Source organism: Ahaetulla prasina, chromosome 1 (genome assembly GCF_028640845.1).
Source record: "Ahaetulla prasina isolate Xishuangbanna chromosome 1, ASM2864084v1, whole genome shotgun sequence".
Lineage (NCBI taxonomy): Eukaryota > Metazoa > Chordata > Lepidosauria > Squamata > Colubridae > Ahaetulla > Ahaetulla prasina.
Window position 1 is genome coordinate 74,112,198 of NC_080539.1, and position 21,866 is coordinate 74,134,063.

General features: G+C 35.3%; 1 protein-coding gene across 3 annotated transcripts in view; it reads right to left on the bottom strand.

Moving 5' to 3' along the window:
• LTBP1 (latent transforming growth factor beta binding protein 1) overlaps positions 1–21,866 on the bottom strand; it is a 240,885-nt gene that overhangs the window by 67,899 nt on the left and 151,120 nt on the right. The window contains exons 9-12 of one of the 3 annotated variants that reach the window (XM_058164199.1): positions 18,610–18,732; positions 14,028–14,195; positions 12,840–13,073; positions 427–522 (exon numbers count right to left, since the gene is read on the bottom strand). In XM_058164199.1, coding sequence (XP_058020182.1) covers positions 427–522; positions 12,840–13,073; positions 14,028–14,195; positions 18,610–18,732 — 621 coding nt within the window. The remainder of the gene's footprint in view (positions 1–426; positions 523–12,839; positions 13,074–14,027; positions 14,196–18,609; positions 18,733–21,866) is intronic. The other 2 variants (XM_058164180.1, XM_058164191.1) reach the window with 2 other exon arrangements.

The window sequence follows — 21,866 nt, forward strand, 5'->3', positions numbered from 1 at the left end:
ATAAGAGTATGATCAACTTTCTGTACCATTTTGTTACATGCATATGTTAATAAGTAATTTACAGTAATATGCTAATGAACATCTGCACTGCAATGCAAATCCCAATTCCTTGAGATGAATATTAAGATAAACTATACTGTACTATATGCATTTTTAAAGGACAAACCTGAAATCTCTCAAACAGAATAACCGCAGCTGATACATAAATTTGTGAAATCCTTCCAAAATGTAAGAACTAGCAGGAAACTTGATCTCCCCATCTAAATCCGTTCATATATTGAAGCACATTCTTCAATACCACCTACAAATGAACCCTGTGGGTTCATTATTTTCTTCTGCTGCTCTGTACTTTCTAAAATGCGATAACATTCCATTGGTTATTGTAATATGTACCAATTCGTACCACCAAAGATTTTTGCATCATACCTGTAACTTGAGTTGGTGCTATCACTTGACTAGCACTTGAAGTGGAGACATCTGGTCCAACTTCTACAGGCAGCGGAGGAGAGGTTTTCTCCACCACTATTGAGTGAAAGAAAAGTATTTCTATATGAGATAGGCATCTCTAAAAATATAGACAGCTTACTGCATCAAGAACCAATGTAAATGTACAAATATCCACTTCATATTTAACAGTTTTAACAATGCATGTTAAAAGCACCCACCGAATTTCTTCCAAATCATAAAATTGAAGTGACAAGAAATCATCTAACTCAGGGATGTCCAAACTTGGCAACTTTAAGACTTGTGGACTTCAACTCTCAGAATTCCTCTGTCAGCTTTGCTTTGAGGACTAAGTTCACAAGTCTTAAAGTTGCCAAGTTTGGACACCCCTGATCTAACGCATACTGCTAACTGCATTTACACTCAGAGATATTCAGAGTACATGTAAGATTCCAGATGGTATTAAGATTTTAAATATGAACATCCAGGCATAGTTATCAATAGTAAAAAATACCTAAAACTTGTCTTAAAGAAATCTATTCTAAATCTGAACCTTTACTACAGTTTACCCAATACATGGCAATATGTTGAATGATGTGCAGTATATATAGCTGAAGAAAGCATGACAATCAATCTCATTGCTTAAACATTGCTGGAAAAAGATGTTTGCAGCAGAAATGCTAGGCATCACCTTCTAATAATGCTTCTTATTTATTCTGGGGTAACAGACAGCCCCCACATTCAAATAGCTATAAGTGTGTCTTCCAAGACGTTTACCTCTGTAATTCAATATACTTTTTAAATATGCATATGCAGATTTATATGCCGATACACCTGCCCTGTTCTTGCATATAACATTTTTGGGCATAATCAACCAGGCACAGCAACTACCCAACCTCCACAGATTTCAATGGGCTCATCAGATCTAAGACTACAACCAAAGCTTCTTTGGGTATCACAGGTATATTGCATGGACACTGAAATATATACAAATTCCAAATTCACTTCCCATTCTAGAGGACAATATTCTTCAAAACATGGGAAAATTGAAAAGTCTTCCTAAAGTATAACTCATCTGCTATCTAATGTGCTTTTTTAGGTTGCATAATGTATAAACTGTAATGAATTTAAAATGGCAAAAACTAAAGTAATACGAATCATAAGCTGACTAATAAGTGGTTATTATTGTCAAGCTGAACAAAAAACTGAAAGAAAGAATGGGCAAACCAGGGGTGACATCCTACCGGTTCAGACTGGTTCGAATCCTACTGGTTTGGGTGGACCACTAGGGATTATGGGCATCAGTTCGCTGAGCCGGTAGTAATTACCCTTCTTTGGCCCCACCCATGCCTGGCTCACGTCTTCCAGCCACTCGATATTCCACAGAATTCAAAGTTAAATGCAGCAGAGAGAATGCTAACTTTTCTCCGTCCATTCAGAACAGAGCTGCTGCGTCCCTTTATGGTAGTTACCAGGAGGGAGGGGGCCGGGAGGGAACCATAAAGGGAGCAGCAGCTCCATTGTGAATGGAGGGAGAAAAGTTAGCATTCTCTCTGCCACAGAATTCAATGTTAAACGCAGCAGAAACCTCCATTTACAGTGGAGCTGCTGTAGCCTGTCCCTTTTAAGGTAGTCCCCAGAAGGGAGGGGGACGGGGTGGTGGTGGAGCAGCTGGAATGGAGCCATTTTTGTGAAAAGCAGGAAAATGGGGAAGGGGATTTTCCTGCCTGTCATCCATTCCTCAATCTCAGCACAGACTGAGGGAAGGATGGTAGGCAGGAATATTCCCCTCCCCATTTTCCTGCCATTCGTGACAAGGAGTGGCTGGGAGGGGAGGAGCCAGTGAGGAGCCGCTCGATGTGAGTGATGTCAAGTTGGCCATGCCCACCCAGTGACATAACCTCCCCCCAACAAGCCATGCCCATAGAACCGTTAGGGGAATTTTTTTAATTTCACCCCTGGGGCAAACTAATAAATACCCAATTAGATTTTTATGTATAATTCTACTGATTTTCTTATTATCCCCTCAATTGCAGAATTTGGCAATCTGAAGCCTCAACACCCCATCTCCAGTCTCCAAAGTTCCCCAGAGTATGAAGAAACTCTTATTTATGAGGGGTTGTTTTTTTTTAATGGAGTTAGGGATTTTAAGGTAGTGGTCTCAACCCCATGTACCAGGCCATGGCACATTTGGAGCTAGGCTGTGCGAGCAGCAGGCGAGCATGTGTGCAAAGTTCCATTTATGTGAATGGGATGCGTTTGCACCTGCTGCGTAAATAGAGCCATGCGTCCGTGCGCTTGCCCACCGCTCATGTGCAACCATCATCTCTCCCCCTGCCACTAGTCTACAATGCCAGAAAGGTTGGAGACCGCTATATTAACGAGTGCTTAAACTTTGAATAGGCTTAAAACTTTCTAGACTACCATAAAATCCCTGAAAAACAGTCTGATTTTTAATTTTCTCTGGCTTTCAACTTTAAGTTCCGCTCAAACCACTCAAAGTGGGAGAAAAAGAATCTGAAAATCTCATCCCTGCCTTCTTTTGTAACATGCCAAGTTCACCATTCGCACCCATTATTGGCTTGTGGTCAAGTGGGGATGCACAAACAGAAAGTACAATCCTCAAGGTTGTCCAGTCTGGATTGATGCTGAAGCCTCAGTCTAACGTAAAGGAGGCAGAGAAACAGCACGAACAATATTCTGTCTATCAACATTCTAAGACCACAAAGATTCACTGTGCTTTTTAAAAATTTCTATTCATGCCAGGAAATGCTTTGCTAAATTTTGTTGCGCTTCTATTGGAAAAACAATTCCCCTTCTTGGGATTGGTGCAGACATAACATTTCTGGTGAATCCAAAGCAAGAACATCAGGAGTGTAATTTCTCCTCTCTGCCATGACTAATATTATTTATTTATTTATTTAAAATTAGATCACCTTCTTCAGTAATGTCTTTCATAAATAATTAAAAGCACACACAAAAGCAGGAAACCAGTAGAAAACAGTAATGCATTCAGAAAGCACTGAGAGCAAGAGAGAGCAGAAAGAGGGAGAGAGAAAAAGGGAGAAGAGAAAAAAAAGAATGCCCCACCCACCCACAAATAGTTTAAAAGGTTTAAAAACAGACACGTATTTGCCTGGCCATGAAAAGGCCGAATAAATGGCCTTTGATGAACTTTGTAACACAAAAACAATGTGCCATATAGCAAGTTTTTTTAAGCACAGAATTACAGATAGGAAATATTGCACTGTTTCTGATCTTCATTAGAGCACATATCCTATTATTGACCAATATTGTGAATAAAATCCAAATTATCCACTCGAGTGTCTTGCGCAATAACTGAGATATTTATCGCCATTCAATATTTATTTCAATCCATAGGATCTATAATTTGTTGAAATAATAGAGAATTGATCAGACTTCCCTTACAAGTAGAAACTAGTAACTTTTTACATCAAAAAACTTGATGTAAATTTAATATAATAATAAGATATATATATTTCTTAAATAATATGATAATTTAAGATAATAATACAACCACTTTTCTGTAAATTTAAACAATAGCATCAATCTATAAAGTATCTTTTTGTCACTTTTGTTTTGTTACACCTTTCTCCCTTTTATGTTAGCTTGTATTTTAACATTTGATATTGAAAATTAATAAAGACATTATTTTATAAAACCAAAACAAGTAGAAAGTATTAACTTTTTGGACTCAGCTTCTGCAACATGTTATAATATAATCATGATAAGAGTATACTAGAATACATCTTGATTTAAACAACTATTTGGGACAATCATGTTCATTCCATATGGATTTAAATTATTGGGGTAAATTTATATTATTCACATAATTATATAAATCACATCAGTTCTCTGGATTACATTCTAATTTACCATCCTTGCCACTAAATGCAATTGAAGTCAGGTTTTCCAGTTAAATGTGAAAGTTGGTCAGTTTTATTGTATTACAAAAAACTACATTAAAGTACACTACAAATCACTTTTTGTACAAGAAGCCCTGGTGACACAGTGGTTAGAATGCAGTATTGCAAGCTAATTCTGTCACCTGACAGGAGTTCGATCCTGACCGGCTCAAGGTTAACTCAGTCTTCCATCCTTCCAAAGTCAGTAAAATGGGGATCCAAATTGTTGGGGACAATATGCTGACTTGGTAAACTATTCAGAGAATACTGTAAAGCACTATATGGAGGTATATAAATCGAAGTGCAATTGCAATTGCTATATTGCTTTTTGTATATTCTCAGAGTGCAACAATTGGAATCCATTTAACAGTGATTTCTATTTTTGTTCATTGATTCAAGTGTATAACATCTGAGTTAAAATAGATATGAATAACTCTACATATATATCCCATTTTTGTGCAAATAAACTTTCTTCATCGACAGTATTCTATGCAACCATTAATCCCATGTATCTATTCTAGATGGTTATATATTATATATTAGGTCATTTGTTTCTGAGAATTTCTTAACGTTGCTTTATCATAAACACTGGGGACTGAAAAGATTGTTCTCTTGAAGAACAATGCCAACAATTTCACTCATCTCCACCAAAGAAAGCACCAATTGTTCAAGTGGAAATTTCTCAACAACTCTGATGAATTCTGCAAATTCCATTCTAATAAGAGTAAATACTATTCTAGCAGTTCCATTAAATTTAGAGATGGATGCAGTGCAGAAATCTTGCACTGAAGTATGTTGCTTTTGCAGCAACTCAAAAGCATAATAGCAAAATTAAATCTGCCATATAACCTATTTGATAACATACTAGGACAGATCAGAATGGCTGGGAAAGCTATTAAAGAAAATATCAGCTTGGGTGCAGAGATTCAAAATATCAACAAAACTGCTGGATCTGAGCCAAATAACATTAGATCTAAAATCCAAGTTTTAATATATGAGTATAGTTCATTGGTCAGTAGAATGGTTTTTAGTATGCCAATTTCCATTAAAAAAAAAGAATGAATGAGTTTTAATTTTTAAAAATTCAGGTGAAACAGTGAGGAAGATGTCACAGGCATATTAGCCTATCCTGCAAGTCAAGGATAGAGTGCAGCCTTAGCTTAAAAAATAATGATAGTATTAGTGTAGACCAAAGACTTCCTGCAATTAACAATAACATAAAAGGTAGAAGGAATTAACCATAGAAGTCCAAAAGTCTTCAAGTTGCCATGGTTGGAGGCCCCTGCTTTAGTTCACAACCCTGGTAACCCTCCTATCCCAAGCTCTGAAGTATACTTAGGAGCACAATCTTACTAATTAGATGCAACTTTTTGACATCAGTCAAATTGACTAGATGCCAATCAGCCGAGATTGACAACAGCCAAAATTGACTAGGCGCCTGCTGAGTTTCGTGTAAACTTTAAAATTAATATAGAAATCAGACAAAACAAACTAAGCTTTGGAAAGTAAGAAATAAGAAGAAAGATAAATAGATCTGCTCACATCTACTGGTTTAGATGTCTTCAAAAAGTTTAGCTAAATTCAGAGAGATGTATCAGTGACAAAGAAATGCTACTCCAGCTGCCAGAAATAAAAAGAATTGTGATGTTCATGTCTCCCTCTGACTGTGTTTTACTGCAGAAAAACTTTTAGGTGAAACAGACTCAATTACATTGTTTCTGAATTAGGAGATTCTTCTTTCAGTCTTCTTAAAGGTAAAGGTTCCCCTCGCACATACGTGCTAGTCGTTGCTAACTCTAGGGGGTGGTGCTCATCTCCGTTTCAAAGCCGAAGAGCCAGCGCTGTCCGAAGACGTCTCCGTGGTCATGTGGCCAGCATGACTCAATGCCAAAGGTGCACGGAACACTGTTACCTTCCCACCAAAGATGGACCCTATTTTTTCTACTTGCATTTTTACATGCTTTCGAAACTGCTAGGTTGGCAGAAGCTGGGACAAGTAATGGGAGCTCACCCTGTTACATGGAAGCACTAGGGTTTCGAACTGTCGAGCTGCCAACCTTTCAATCGACAAGCTCAACATCCTAGACCCTGAGCCACTGCTCAGTCTTATTAGATGTCTTAATTACCGCTCACTTAGATTACTGCAGAGCTCTGCCATTCAGGAACTATATTTGGTTAGAACAAAGTAGTGTGAGTAATTTTTCTGGCTCCTCTACTCTGTAAGTGTCATTGGTTATCAATTGGCTTCTGGGTGCAATTCAAGGTGCTGAATGTTGTCTATAAAGCCTTCATGGCTTAGTACCTGGATATAAGGTATTTTTCAAACTATTTCTCCCTGTCCTGTAATCTCTTAAAATGAGAATGCTGTGAATCCCATCAATGAAACGTATCATCTTATGGAGTCTGAACGGATCTCTTCTGTGCTGCTTCTTACATCCTTTGGAACAGCATTTTCCCTGAGAACTTTTCCTGCTGTTGTCAGGTCTAATTTTATGGTGGCTAGCAGGGCCAGGGCCTCTTGTGAACTTAATGAGTGTTATAATATCTTGCTGTTTACTAAAAACAGTTGCTTATTAAAATTTATTTTAGTTGCTTATTTATGATATGTTTTTAATCCTCTCTGTCATGTAAGCAAGCTTTGTAAATGAAAATAAATGTGGCATTTATGGTCTTTCAAATTGCTACCCCAAAAGGAAGAACCTGCAAATAGACGAATTCCTCCTGTTGGCAACTAATGACAAGAAGAAACTCTATACTTTTAAATAGTAGGTTGCTTTATTTTAATTTTAGCAGATCTTAAAAATACTATCCAATTAATTGGTGACTATTGAGAGAATAGAAAACTCTCAATTCTGATTCGCCTTGGCCTTTTCTTTATTATATTATTATAGTATTATACTTGAATAACAACACATGTTTGAACTTCACAGTTATGAGGTTTTTAGTCAGCAAATTTAGTTGTTATTGGAAGAGCTCTACTGAATAGAAAGCCTGAACTGGCTGCCCGAGCAATCAAAAATAGCATGATTTAAGGTTTAGTTCTTGATATAAATATTTTTAGCAAATAAAATATGGGCTAAATTTAAGATAATATTCACCAACACATACATTAACCAGTGATTATAATAGTATAATCTCAAAATATAACTATTTCTTCCCACTCTTTTCATTATAGGTAATCCTAAATTATTATTATTATTATTATTATTATTATTATTATTATTATTATTATTATTATTATTATTATTAATAACAACAACCACAACAACCACAACAACCACAACAACAGAGTTGGAAGGGACCTTGGAGGTCTTTTAGTCCAACCCCCTGCCCAGGCAGGAAACCCTACACCATTTCAGACAAATGATTATCCAACATTTTCTTAAAAATTTCCAGTGTTGGAGCATTTACAACTTCTGCAGGCAAGTTGTTCCACTGATTAATTGTTTTAACTGTCAGGAAATTAGTTTACACCCATTGCTTCTTGTTCTACCCTCAGGTGCTTTGGAGAATAGCTTGACTCCCTCTTCTTTGTGGCAACCCCTGAGATATTGGAACACTGCTATCATGTCTTCCCTAGTCCTTCTTTTCATTAAAGTAAGCATACCGAGTTCTTGCAACTGTTCTTCATATGTTTTAGCCTCCAGTCCCCTAATCATCTTTGTTGCTCTTCTCTGCACTCTTTCTAGAGTCTCAACATCTTTTTTACATCGTGGCAACCAAAACTGAATGCAATATTCCAAGTGTGGCCTTACCAAGGCATTATAAAGTGGTATTAACACTCCACGTGATCTTGATTCTATCCCTCTGTTTATGCAGCCCAGAACTGTGTTGGCTTTTTTGGCAGCTGCTGCACACTGCTGGCTCATATCTAAATGGTTGTCCACTAGGACTCCAAGATCCCTCTCACAGTTACTACTATTGAGCAAGGTACCACATATCCGATACCTGTGCATTTTGTTTTTTTGGCCTAAATGTAGAACCTTACTTTTTTCACTGTTGAATTTCGTTTTGTTAGATAGCACCCAATGTTCTAGTCTGTCAAGATCTTTCTGTAATTTGAGCCTATCTTCTGGAGTGTTGGCTATTCCTGCCAGCTTGGTGTCATCTGCAAATTTGATGAGTTCCCCATCTATCCCCTCGTCCAAGTCATTGATGAAGATGTTGAAGAGTACTGGGCCTAAAACAGAGCCTTGGGGTACTCCACTGCATACTTCCCTCATGTGGATATAGTTCCGTTGAGGACTACACATTGAGTGCGGTTGGTCAGCCAGTTATGAATCCATCTGGTGGTGCTGCTGTCTAACCCACATTTTTCTACTTTATCTAGTAATAGGTTATGATCTACTTTATCAAATGCTTTACTGAAGTCCAAGTAAATTAAATCGACAGCATTCCTCTGGTCCACTTATTTTGTCACTTTGTCAAAGAATGCAATAAGATTAATCTGGCATGATCTGTTTTTGACAAACCCATGTTGGCTTTTGGTTATTACTTTGTTTGCTTCTAGGTGTTTGGTGATTCGTTGTTTGATTATTTTTTCCAGAATCTTCCCTGGTATTGAGGTCAGGCTGATAGGTCTGTAGTTTCCTGGATCTATTTTTTTTTCCTTTTTTGAAGATGGGAACTACATCAGCTCTTTTCCAGTCCTCTGGCAGCTCCCCTGTGCTCCAGGATCTTTGAAAGATATATTTTTATATAATTGACGATCAAAACTGAGCCAAACATGTCTGTTGTTAAGTGAGTTTTGCCCCATTTTACAACTTTTCTTGTTTCAGTTAAGTAAATCACTGCAGTTGATAAATTAGTAATCTGGTTGTTAAGTGAATCTGGCTTCCCCGATGACTTTGCTTGTCAGAAGATTGCAAAAGATGATCACATGACCTTGAGAGACAGTAACAATATGAACCAGTTGCCAAGCATCCTCATGACCATTGGTCACATGGTCATGAGGATGGTCATAAGTCACTTTTTTCAGTGCTGTTGTAACTTTGAACTGTCACTAAATGAACTATTGCGGACTACCTGCATTTCTTCAGTACTTGAGTACAATTGGGTGCACTTTAAGGTTTTGGTTATGACCTTTAAAGCGCTCCATGGCTTAGGGCCTGGGTACTTACGGGACCGCCTACTGTTACTATATGCCTCCCACCGACCCGTACGCTCACACAGAGAGGGTCTTCTCAGGGTGCCGTCCGCCAAGCAATGTTGGCTGGCGGCCCCCAGGGGAAGGTCCTTCTCTGTGGGGGCTCCCACACTCTGGAACGAGCTTCCCCCGGGTTTACGCCAAATACCTGACCTTCGGACCTTTCGCCGCGAACTGAAGACACATCTTTTTATTCGCGCAGGGCTGGGTTAACTTTTATGGATTTTATAGTTATTATTAATTTTAAACGGGGTTTTAGTTTTTATATATTTTTAAATTTTTAGGCAAATTATAATAAGTTTTTTAATTTACATTTTATATATAGTGTCTTGTTTGTTTTTATTTGCCTGTACACCGCCCTGAGTCCTTCGGGAGAAGGGCGGTATAAAAATCAAATAAATGAAATGAAATGAAATTCTTTTTATGAATATTCAAAATTGGTCATTTAGGTTATGCTTCCTCAGAACTGGGGCTGAAGCTTCCATAAAACTAGAAACAAAAAAAAACCTAACTAGGGTAGAAAGCAAAAATATATCCAATTTATAAATCACTTTTAAAACATAGCTTCGTTATTTATTGCATTTTACTCCTGTGATATGGAACCAAGGAATTATCATGAGCTGCAAATTTCTATTTTATATTCTAAAATGATTCAATTTCAAAGCAAATCTCTCACTGATAGCTGGATTAAGTCTCAGTCTGCACACTGACTCGCTCATCAAAATAGGCATATTCATAAAATTATTTATGAGGATAAACAAAGTTTGCAAATATTTTGGTCTATCAAAATGCAACTACTTGATATTTCATGTAGCTTAGTTTTAAGACAACAAGAGTGAATAGTCTAGAGAGCTACATGTAGACAGCATCAAATTAATTCCACATGAGTCAGGGCCACAAACTGTAAACAAAAATGGAACTTAAATAATTCTTCTGACAAAATTTACTATTTCTGCGTGCTCAAGAAATAAAGAAAAGGAGAAAAAGGTACAACTGGAGAAGATCTAAAACAAAAAAAAATTAACTGCAAGGTGTATATCTTTTCTCAATCCTTTGTGCTAAAATGAATCTATTCTGCTAGCACTGCAAATTAATAAAAGATACTTGAAAGCACTGGAATATCATCAAAACTGAACTAGCCAAAACATTAAGTTTAATTTTAAATTAAAGAACAAACCCATTAAGCAAATGAAGAAGGGACAAAACAAAAAGTATTCTTTCCTTTGCATATTTTGCTTAATGATCTCCCTGCAATTAGACAAAAGTTCTGAGAAAAATATTAATATCATTCAGGGTAAATTACAAAATGTTTCCTTCGATTTAATGGACATTTTAGGGCTAGTCAATACAATCTTTAGAAAGATAATGAACGCTATCTACAGGGAAGAAAGAAACTACAGACTTGGAAAGAAGCCAATAGAGCATTAATACCTAAAGAGGACTAGATTTGATTTTAACAAGATACAATGAAATCATTATTTAATAATGACTACAAGTAGTTTCACATCCATTTTAGCTGATAGATAAAAAATAATTTTAGAAGAATGTATTCATGATGATTGATGTGGATTTTTATCTAAAAGACAGTTAAAAGACAATATTAGAAATCTGCTGGACATTTTGGAATATTTGGAGCAATATAATGAAAAATAAGCCACATTGATTTTTTTAGATGCACACAAGTGTCATTGATACTTGTAATAGAGAAGTTTTGAAAGGTCTATTTATATGCAAAAAAATATTCTTATTCAGAAGGTAACATCAAAGACTACTAAACCAAATGTGCACCAGAAGTCTTACTCATATTAGTAGCATCACTTTCAACTTCAAATGAGATACTCATTACTGCATACCCCAATAAAAGCTAAACATTATTTTGATTCCATGAAAGAGCAAAAGGACAACTGGTTGGTAGTGAAGTCAGCTGTAATGTTTGATATGTTGGTCATCATATGGCTTAGTCACAACTTTATCCTCCACTTAAGAAATATTTTACCTTTAGTACTAGCATCTCCTGGTACAGTTTGTCCTCTCCCACGACTTAAAGGACAAATTAATAAAGCTTTAATGAGATATTAACATTGTTCTGTGGTTTAAAGAAATTCCATACAAAACTTCTAACAGGAAAAGAAATTTTGATCAGTTGTTATTAACACACAATCCTTTATGAACATTTTAAAATGAACAAATACAATATAAAGATTAGCATGAAAAAAATCACATTAATTTAAGCCGTTTGATACAAATCTTTGCAGTTATATACATTTTTTAAAAATAAACCTCATCTTACTGGATTTAGATCTGTTCAAGATGTTCATTAGGCTGACAATGTATTTTTTTCAAAGGTTAAAAGGATAACTACAATGTATGAATATAATAATTAAAAACAGAAATCTAAATTTAAGAGGCAATTGAACGTTAACATGTAGATATTCTATGCAAAATTGGACCCAGTCATTCTAAATTAAATATATTCAGGCGTAAACTTCCAGCTCAAAACAATTTATTTTGTAGATATGATGTAGGGTTTCAAAGTCATTTCAATGCATTTGTGGTTTCTGTGCTTTCTGTATTATTTCAATGCCCACCCAAGACACGTTGGCATACAACCACATTTAGCTACTCCGGAAGGGCAATAATTCAAAATCAAAATAATCACAACACTCCACATAACACTCTGTATCTACCAGTCTATGTTCTGTTCACCAATAGCGTGTTGGCAATGCACTTATTTCTGCACATGCGGCAAGCTCTTTGCTTTTGTTTGCATTGATGTTAAGCATGTTAAAAAACAGGACACTTAGAAGCAGCTGATTTTAAAGGCATTTGCAGGAACCATGCAAAGACTGCGCCATAAAACTACAAAACTGACATCTAGAAATATTTCAGGTAACAATTGCAATGGTGAAAAGCTTTGGCAATGGCGAAAAGCTGTGTTTCATTTGGAAAACGTAGAAAATTCAAACATTTAACATTTAACCCAAGAGAATTCAATTTCAGATTGGGTGGGGGGAAAAATGGAGTACGAAATTAAGATTTACTCCCATGCATATATCTGCAAGAAATGTATAATTTATTGGGAGTATGTCACCTGATCCAGTTCTTTGCCCAGAGGGCTAAATATTTTTTATATGCACCAAGTTGTAGAATCTGAAACCACTTCCTATAATAAATGATACAATCAAATACTTGATAGGTTGCTGGGAGGCCATCGCATTTGATACAAGCACTTTACACTGTAAGAAATACACAGGAAATAAGAAACACGTGAACATATTCAAAAACACACTGAACTACATATAGAAATCCTTTTCCACTCTCACCTTCTCTCACAGCCACCTCGGGCTCACTTTTCTGTGAGATGGTCAGTGCCTCCACTGGCTCCTCCTTTGCTGGGAGAGGTGGAGGAGAAGGACCTTTAGCAACAGGATGAGTAATCTGGGTCTTGCCAAAGACAGGTGGCTGAACTCTAACTGCAGGGTGATGGTATAGCTTGTTTCTATGAGAGCCAGAAACTGTATAGCCCATTCCACCAGGGCAGATTTCCTTAAAAGCAGCTAGATTTGGGATGGGAAAACATTCCTTTTAAGAATCTAAAAATGTAACATTTTTGACACATTGGAAAACATAATAAAGAAAATCTGACATGATTTTTAAAATTTAAATGTTATGTATTCTATTGTTAAGCAAAATCACAAATTACATGAGAGTAATATTGCATAAATTACTTAGGAAGATATTCTGTTCCTCCTAGAAAAAGATTCAATGTGAGAATAAATTCAACCAAACAATGGGCATTTTTAAAGTGAATTCTAAATTCTGGTTCAGGACCACATGAAGGATTCTGAGACTTGAAGTTTCTCCCTTCTGTCTAGCGCAATCTTGGAATAAGAGATTGGAAACTATATCAGTTACTCAAAATCAAATTTCCCAATATAGGTTTATTGTTCAACATATTGTTTGTTTGGTTGGGCAATTTATTATTTAAATGACTTGAACATTCCTATTTCTGTTACACAAAACTTTTATTCAGAAGCAAAAAAAAATCTCCTTTAATTTCATCCATGTTTCATCTGCAATAAACTGGTATCCCATCCTTAGCATCATACCATAGTTTCTTCCCACCTTAAGTTGTCTCAGACAACTAATACAGACAAGAAGCCTTAGGAATGCCACTTTTGTGATAATTACAATGGATATTTTGAAGTCTAAACATGAAAACCTTACTTCATGACCTCACTTTAGAAAATTCTCAGAGACATACACGTTTTAATGCATTTGTGACCATCTTGTAAAATGAATTATGCAGTAACAAACATCACTCAACAAATGCTTTGTAATTGGAAAACTGCTCGTTGCAAAATACAGAAGGAAAAAAACCCTCATCTATTGCAGTTTCCAATGATAAGAGATACAACCAAAACAAGACTAGGGTGAATGACATTAGGTTATTATTGATGTGGTATGTTATACATGGGTGCAAATACATCCGTTTTCTGGGAACCTCTTACCTGTTCCTGGAAGGGGACATTTTTCACAGCGGGGCCCCCAGGCTTTGCCAACACTGCAACAGCAGAGCTGCATGCTGAGCTGAACAGAGAGAGGGTGCATACACTGCTTTCCTGCACTGACAAACCGGTAGCAGGGCCCTTTCTCTTCAGTGACCATGGGATTATCAGCTGCAGCAAAAAGGGAAGGAGGATGCTAAAGTTTACTTGAGAAACAAAACAGAGAAACACCACAGGAGTTCTACCACCAGATAAGAAAAAAAACAAAAAACACAAAACTTCAACACATCATTAGAGACAAAAGGATGCTGATGTCTAGAAACAAAACGTTTTTCATAAGTCATATCTGACATCAACTTGATACAGTTCAAAAGTAAAGCCCAAATTGTTTAGAAGTAAAAGCCGGTGTTCAAATTAGATGCAGCCATGCTCCAATAACATAGAATTAGGAGAATGCCTTATTCCCATGCAGAAGCACTTAAGCAAGCTTAAAGCAGGTGAACAGAAAAATACAGAACTTTGACAGATCACACACTCACTTTCAACACATTACAAAGCTGTGTCACAAATGAATTACAAAATGACAACTTTGACTTGATAGGTAAGATGATTTAAGGTCACCAAGGAAACTGGAAACTAAAGTAATTTCTAATCAATCAATGCACATAAATCAATAGCAAAAAAAATCAGCTAAGAGCACTATCATCCTTCCCAAATGCTTTGTTCTTTTTTCTGCAGGTCTTTCCAAATTCATATCACCAAAATCTGAAATTCCTTCAGTTAACAGAACTACTGTTCTATTGTTGTTCTAAAAAAAAAAATCATAGTTATAAGAACAGATAGCGAGGAGTCAAAGTGAAATTAGAATATATTGGATCTCTTTCTGATACTATAAAAATAAAACAAGCTATATTGGCAGGTCAGAAAATTTGAAATATGAAAAAAATAATATGAATAAGAATGCCAAATCAGATGTAATAATAGCTAAGCAAAAGTCATGGTCACCAAGATGGATCAAGTTATAAATTATATTCCACATAAATTAATCTGTTTCTTCTGTCCTACAAAAAAAAAACCACCCCAAGACATTTATCAAGTTTACGGCTTATTAGTTATATTCATTTTAGTGAATCCCATTTTTTTGCAGATTTGGCATGGCTTTATTTTAAAAGATATTCTGTCTTTTCAAAGAAGATCCCAGGTCTTCTTACCAAGACTTGTCTAGATCCCAAAGACAAATATATGTCTAGATATATTGATTTCTAGCAGAATACATATTTAATTTGTAAAAGAATGGTTCAATCCTAAATCCTGAGAAACTATTAAGAATCAACCCGATCAATTATCCAATTAAATTAACAGATGTTGCAGAACAGCAGTAACTGAAAGATTTCACCCATATTCTGATATACTGTATATTACACACAGGACATTAAAGAAATAATTGTTAACACTCTTCAACTTGACAAAGACCCTCTTTCTTTATAATTCTTCAAGTACAAACAAACCTAGATAAAGTTCTTTTTCTTCATCTATTTGCATACAAACAAAAATAGGAAGAAAACATTTTAGCCTTAAACAATTTTTTACAGATGCAGCCTAATTAAAATTCAATTAAGGTACATGATCAATTTAAATATAGCTCCTGTGTTTCAAACCAACTGTGTACATATATTTGTATACAGTAACTTATCTCTAATTTATTCTGGAAAGTGAGAAATCCGCCCCCCCCAAAGTGACAATATACTTGTTGGGCTTCAAAATGTTTTAAAACAGAAGTGTAGCTATAAAGGGTCACACTGTATTATTTGAGGATCTTGTTAAATGATTATTAGGTGTCTAACCTGAAACAGCCTATAATCTTTCTACTGAGCATGAAAGTCAGCAACACAACACAGTTATGAAATGATCACAGAGTGTCAGGCACATTCCATCACATATAGTTTTCTTAAAACAAATCTGCCACAATCTGGTGTTAATTTTTTTGTCTTGCTTTGCTTTGGGGGGGGGGGTTGTTCGGGAAACTGCATTTCTTTCATAATGTTGCTTTTATAGTTGAAATCAGTTCTTTCAATGTGAAAATTCATGTGTTGCACTCCATTGTACATTTTTTAAATGGCCTTGTTTAGCCTCTAATAAAAAGGTGGCTTTTAGAACCCAAAGACTCCCATAAATAGATAAGGCTTTTCTCCCAAACTCAGTCTTTCTAGTAACACATAAAAAGAAGAAAGGTTTAAGGGATTCTGGAAAAAAATCTATTCAAGATTCATTATTAATTCTGTCCAAGTAGGAAAAAGTGTGCAGACTTCATTATGTGGTATTGCTATCTTCTCACATAAATTCCACTCCTCTACTTAACGCACTCAGATAATATGCCCAACATTTCACTGTATCATTTTGAAAAAGAAATTTTCACCAAAGCTTTTCCATATGCAACTGCATGGCTGCTCGGCTACCATCTCTATTGGATGTGTTTTGTTTTTTTTTTGCTAAAGTTCTATATTTTCTGGTTTTGGGAAAAGGAAGAAAGAAAACATCTTTGATTATATATTTGTTCTAGTATTGGGTAAAAAGAAAGGGAACTTTTTGGAATCTCCAGCACAGTAAGAAGTCATAGGTGACAGCTAATCTGTAGTAGTATCCAATAAGTAATTCTTTTGAAACTGATTTAAAAAAAAAGGCCTAAGTGTGTGGAAAATTCTTCCAATTGCAACCATATAATAAAGAGGTGGGCAACTATGGCCCCTTTACAACCTGTGGATTCCCAGAATTCCTGAGCCATGCTGGCTCAGGAATTCTGGGACTTGAAGTCCACAAGTTGTAAAGGGGTCATAATTGCCCACCTTATTATAATCTATAAAATAAAACACTGAGACCAGCACATGTTTTAAATAATGCCAGAGACCAAACAATGTTTTATTAGCAGAGAAAATGAGAACGCAGCAACTTTACATCACTGAGAGCTGACACAATATCCTTGCATGTGACTCCACGCAACTTGATGCTTATTCTTATTTTCAATAATTAATTAATAATTATTTTTAACCTTTATAAGAAATCACTACTTACCCATGCATTAATAAAGTGATTCTTACTTGGGACTAATTAGTTTTACATTCTACTCCTCAACCATTTATCCAAGTTTCAAAGACAACCCATATCTTCTTATTCTTCTTTGTACAAAAAAAATCTCAAGTCATTCCCAGGTGTTTATTATGTTGGCAGAAATAGCATGTGAACTGGCTGGCCAAAGATATGCCTAATAAGAGTTTCCATTATCTTAGCAGATAGGAGAAAGGATCACTTCAACTATGGAAAATACACTTGTTTATCTGAAAACTCTGAGCTCAGAGATTGCTCAACTGACTTATATTACTCCATGCAAGCAGACATCTCATTTGGATTTGAATTGGGCATGTGAGACATTTATGAGCCACTTGAGAGCTCCATCATGTAAAAGGCTTTTATTAAAAATGTGACTGCAGCAAGGAAAACAAGGCTCTATTTTATTTAATTTACAACTCTTAGCAAAAGTTTTCACAAATGGGACTTGTAACAAATTGTTGGAGTTTAGCTCATTCCTCAAAAAAATTTCAGCCAACCATCTTTTCTTTACATTTCCCCCTCTGTGTTTCTATTTTTTTTTCTTGCGATAAATCACAAACATACTTTAGTTATTGAGCACGCTTAGCTCCTCCCTTGGTTATTAAAACTTTTAAGAAGAAAATAGTTTATACATATGCAAAACTAAGGGACTACTAGTTGTGGCTGCTTTAAGAATCTCCTTTGCAAAGTTAGGAAGCTTTAATAAATGGAAAGGAAAAATTGTATTCCTGTAAGATTCAAAATACTTCTTCCTAATCATTTCTGAAGCATTCATAGCATTCCATATAGGATAAAAATAACAAACCTAGTAAGGTAATTATTAAGGCTGAAGGAGAATGATCCTTAATAACCCATGTAGTTCTTGAAAATGAAAAGACCAAATTAACAATGTAATTGTATTTGCAGATCCAGATAAGCAAGGCTTTATACTGTAATTATCTCAAAGATCTTGCGATCAACATGTCGGGATGCTCTTTGCGTAAGTAATAACCCTTACTTTCATGAGCCCATGGGCATTTAGTCCTGATAAAATCAGAAATCGTGAGATAGCAAAACATAGTTTACATATGGTTGTTCATTTTAATCAAACCCTGTTGAGATCATTGGGTCTTAATTAGTAAATTTTTAAAAATCAGTTATTTTACTCAGCCACTGATTAAACCGCACTTTGGAGGCAGTGGGTGTTGGCAAATGGTCTGCTGCTGCACACCCCAAGAATTGATTTTGTATTTATTATTTATTTGGGAAAATGAACTTTCTGGATTCTACTGCAACATACAATCTGGTTAAAACTATCCTTTCTCATTAACTTTTAAAGCAAAACAATTCAAAATGGTGAACTGAAACTTCTCCTAGTCAGAATAACTGCCACAGGAACATTTAAATTGACAATGACTAAGCTGTTTCCAATACTAATTTTAAGAAGGCTGGGAGAAAGGAAACACACAACTAAATGGTACTGATCATTTCAGTTACTTACGGATACATCTGGAAAGAGTAGGATCTGGTACAAATCCCAGTTTGCAGGTACACCTATAGCTGCCCATGGTATTTAAACACTCACCATTAGGGCAAACCCCTTGTAACTGGCATTCATTAATGTCTGAAAAGGAACACAACTGTATATCAGAATCTGTATAAACAACTATAAACAACTCTATTAATCAATAGACATTACAGAATCTACCAGTTCTCAAATCTGGTCCCCATTTTTCTCTTATCTCTTTAAAATACCAAAGGAATGCCTAGAGTGGCATTAATTTATAAGATATAAGTGTACCAAATTTTTATATTTATTTATATCCTGCCTTTATTGTTTTTTACAAATAACTCGAAGTGGTGAAGATATCCAACGTACCTTCCCCCTCTTCTTTTCCCTACAACCACCACCCTGTGAGGTGAGGTGAGCTGATAGAGACTAACTTGAAAGTGATTTGAATGATATGTTGGAAATTATTAAGTAATAAATAATGGGATTTAAAGCTATTTGTATATATATATATACATATATACATATATATATATACATATGTTATACCATATATATAACATTGCTCCCAGAAGCACGAAGCTGAAGCCTGAAGATGACGAATGAGACTTCGTCGAAACGTTGCCAAGACATTTCCAATTTTACACGGGAGAAAACCTGAACAACCAAAGACCTACATATACATATATATACATATATATATATATATATATATATATATATATATATATATATATATATATATATATATATATATATATAAAACAATGTGTTTGCTCCACGCATGATACTCAGTTGTAAACTATTAATTTAATTTAACTTAAGGAAAGGTAGACCAAGATACATAAAATAATTGGCAGCGTGAGTTTCTGATAGTCTAGAAAGAAACAGATTTAAAGGACAATTTTGTCATGGAAGAACAGAATATATAACCCTAGAACTATGTTGAGCTCATTAAACAGTGGGTGGTCTTTATTTAAATACATCCACACAGTGGGGAAAAAATCCTGAATAATCCTGATATTATTCATTGAACCTTCTTTTGTGCTATGGGGGAACAAAAAAAAAATCTTTAACTACATTTTATCTACCCTGTTTCCCCCAAAATAAGACATCCCCAATCGGGCTTTTGAGTGCATGACAATAAGGCCAAGCACTTATTTCAGGGTTCAAAAAAATATAAGACAGGGTCTTATTTTCATGGAAACACAGTATCAAATCTATATTTTATCAGTATAATCACTATAACCTGATTTTACCTCCTATCATGACAAATGGAACAGACTATCCTCCTGGCCTATTTCAACTTTTGGCCGAGGACATTATATTACTCTTAATGAAAAACAGGCGTGTGATTATATTGCTCAATATAATGTACATCATGGTAATGAACTATAATACCAGAACGTGCTGTGATCACAACTGTGTAAATATTCCCTCAGGAAGAGAGGTTTGCAGTTTGCCCACCATATGAACAATCAACTGTGTGAAATATTCATTTCGTACATAATATGACAAATCATCTGTCAGACATAGGAACAGGCCTTTTTTTCATAGATAAATTGTTCTATTTTTTCAAATAAGTTGACAAAGAACAGCACAATTCTACTGAATCCTATAGAGCTGTGATGGTAATATAAGATACCTGCAGTCATGACTATCAGACTAGTAACAACTAATTTCCCATATGAATGGTATAGGACAAGTATCCTATAGGAAGCCCCAAACAGAATTTCATGGACATTTCCCACTTCCTATTTCTCCCCTATATTCTTTAATATAAAAAGAATATTAGCAGTTATTGATAATTGCATGATTCCTGAGTATCTGTAATACTCATGTATTATCTTTTTAACTTATCCAGCTTTCCCCCCCAAATAATAAAGCTTCCAGTGTACCTGAAAGATAACATCAAGGCAATGAAATACTGTAGTAGAGAAGGCACACAGTGAGATTCAGTATAGTTAGGACATAAATGTCCATGCCTAAAGAATAACAAACCTATTCTTTTACTAGAATGTATTGTAGATCAGATATGTTTGTTTTAAAATATTGCCCAATCTATCAACATCAGTGCCATTTTACTCTTAATTAATATGAGGGGAAATGTAAACCTGGTTAAATAATTTCAAGGTTACTAAGGTTAGTAAGAAAATCAAAGCATTTTAAATTCTGATACTAACTACTGTTTAAGAATTATAATTATTATATCCAGTTTAACAAATGTTTAATAACTGTACATGAAGCATGGCTTCTTGGTAAACTCTTTAAGAAACCAATGTACTGATATTATATTGCATTATGTATCCAGAGACTAAAAATAAATAACAAACCTTAACATGGGGAGGGGGAAAGTATTTTGAAAAGACTGTTTCTTCAAACTTTGGGCAAAATGTATGTTTTCTATTCATTGCATGTTAATTCACCTGTAGTTAATGATCACCTAATTGAAGTATCTTATCCAGCTGATTATATTATATTAAAACCAATCTGCTAAAGCAGTTAGAAATGGAATCAGAATCAAAATGAAGGTTCTGTGAAAAAATAGCAGTTTAAAATGCTTTCTTTTGTCTATATCAAACAAAATTCATAAAATATTTTTTTAATTAAAAGCAGTCTTAGTTTGGTCTGGGACATATATATATATATATAAATATATGGGCAATGAAAATATATCTTAAAGGACACTAAAGATCCAGTTTGAGTTTTTCTGTTTCTATATTGAGAAACAATGAGGCAAAATATTTAGACTTACAGCACAGATGTTCTAAACAATTTGAATCCAATTTCAGCCGATCACCACCAAAGACCATGATAAAATGGTATCTAACAGTTATGGTCACAACCATAGCATTGGAAATCAGAAATGAACCCAAGAATCTGCCACATTCAATTTTATGGCATAGCGCACTGAAAAAAAAAAACTGACGGCCTTGGACACTTTCTCAGCCAGATGAAAATTTGGAGCAAGTAGAAATCCATTCTTGAATTACAACAATTTGGTTCATTAAATACAATATTAAGTGAGGCCTATCAAGCTTAAACTCTGCCTGTTATCTGTGAACAAACTCAGAAACCAAACCTGATTACCAGACCTACCTAAAGATCTAACTTTTAAGCTAATAGTTTCCATCAAAAATTATAGGATGCCTATTGGTCAATTGTGTCAGGCCATACATACAACAATCCTAAAGTTCAAAGCCCACCAGTGGTGGGTTGCTACCGGTTCACACCGGTTCAGAACTGGT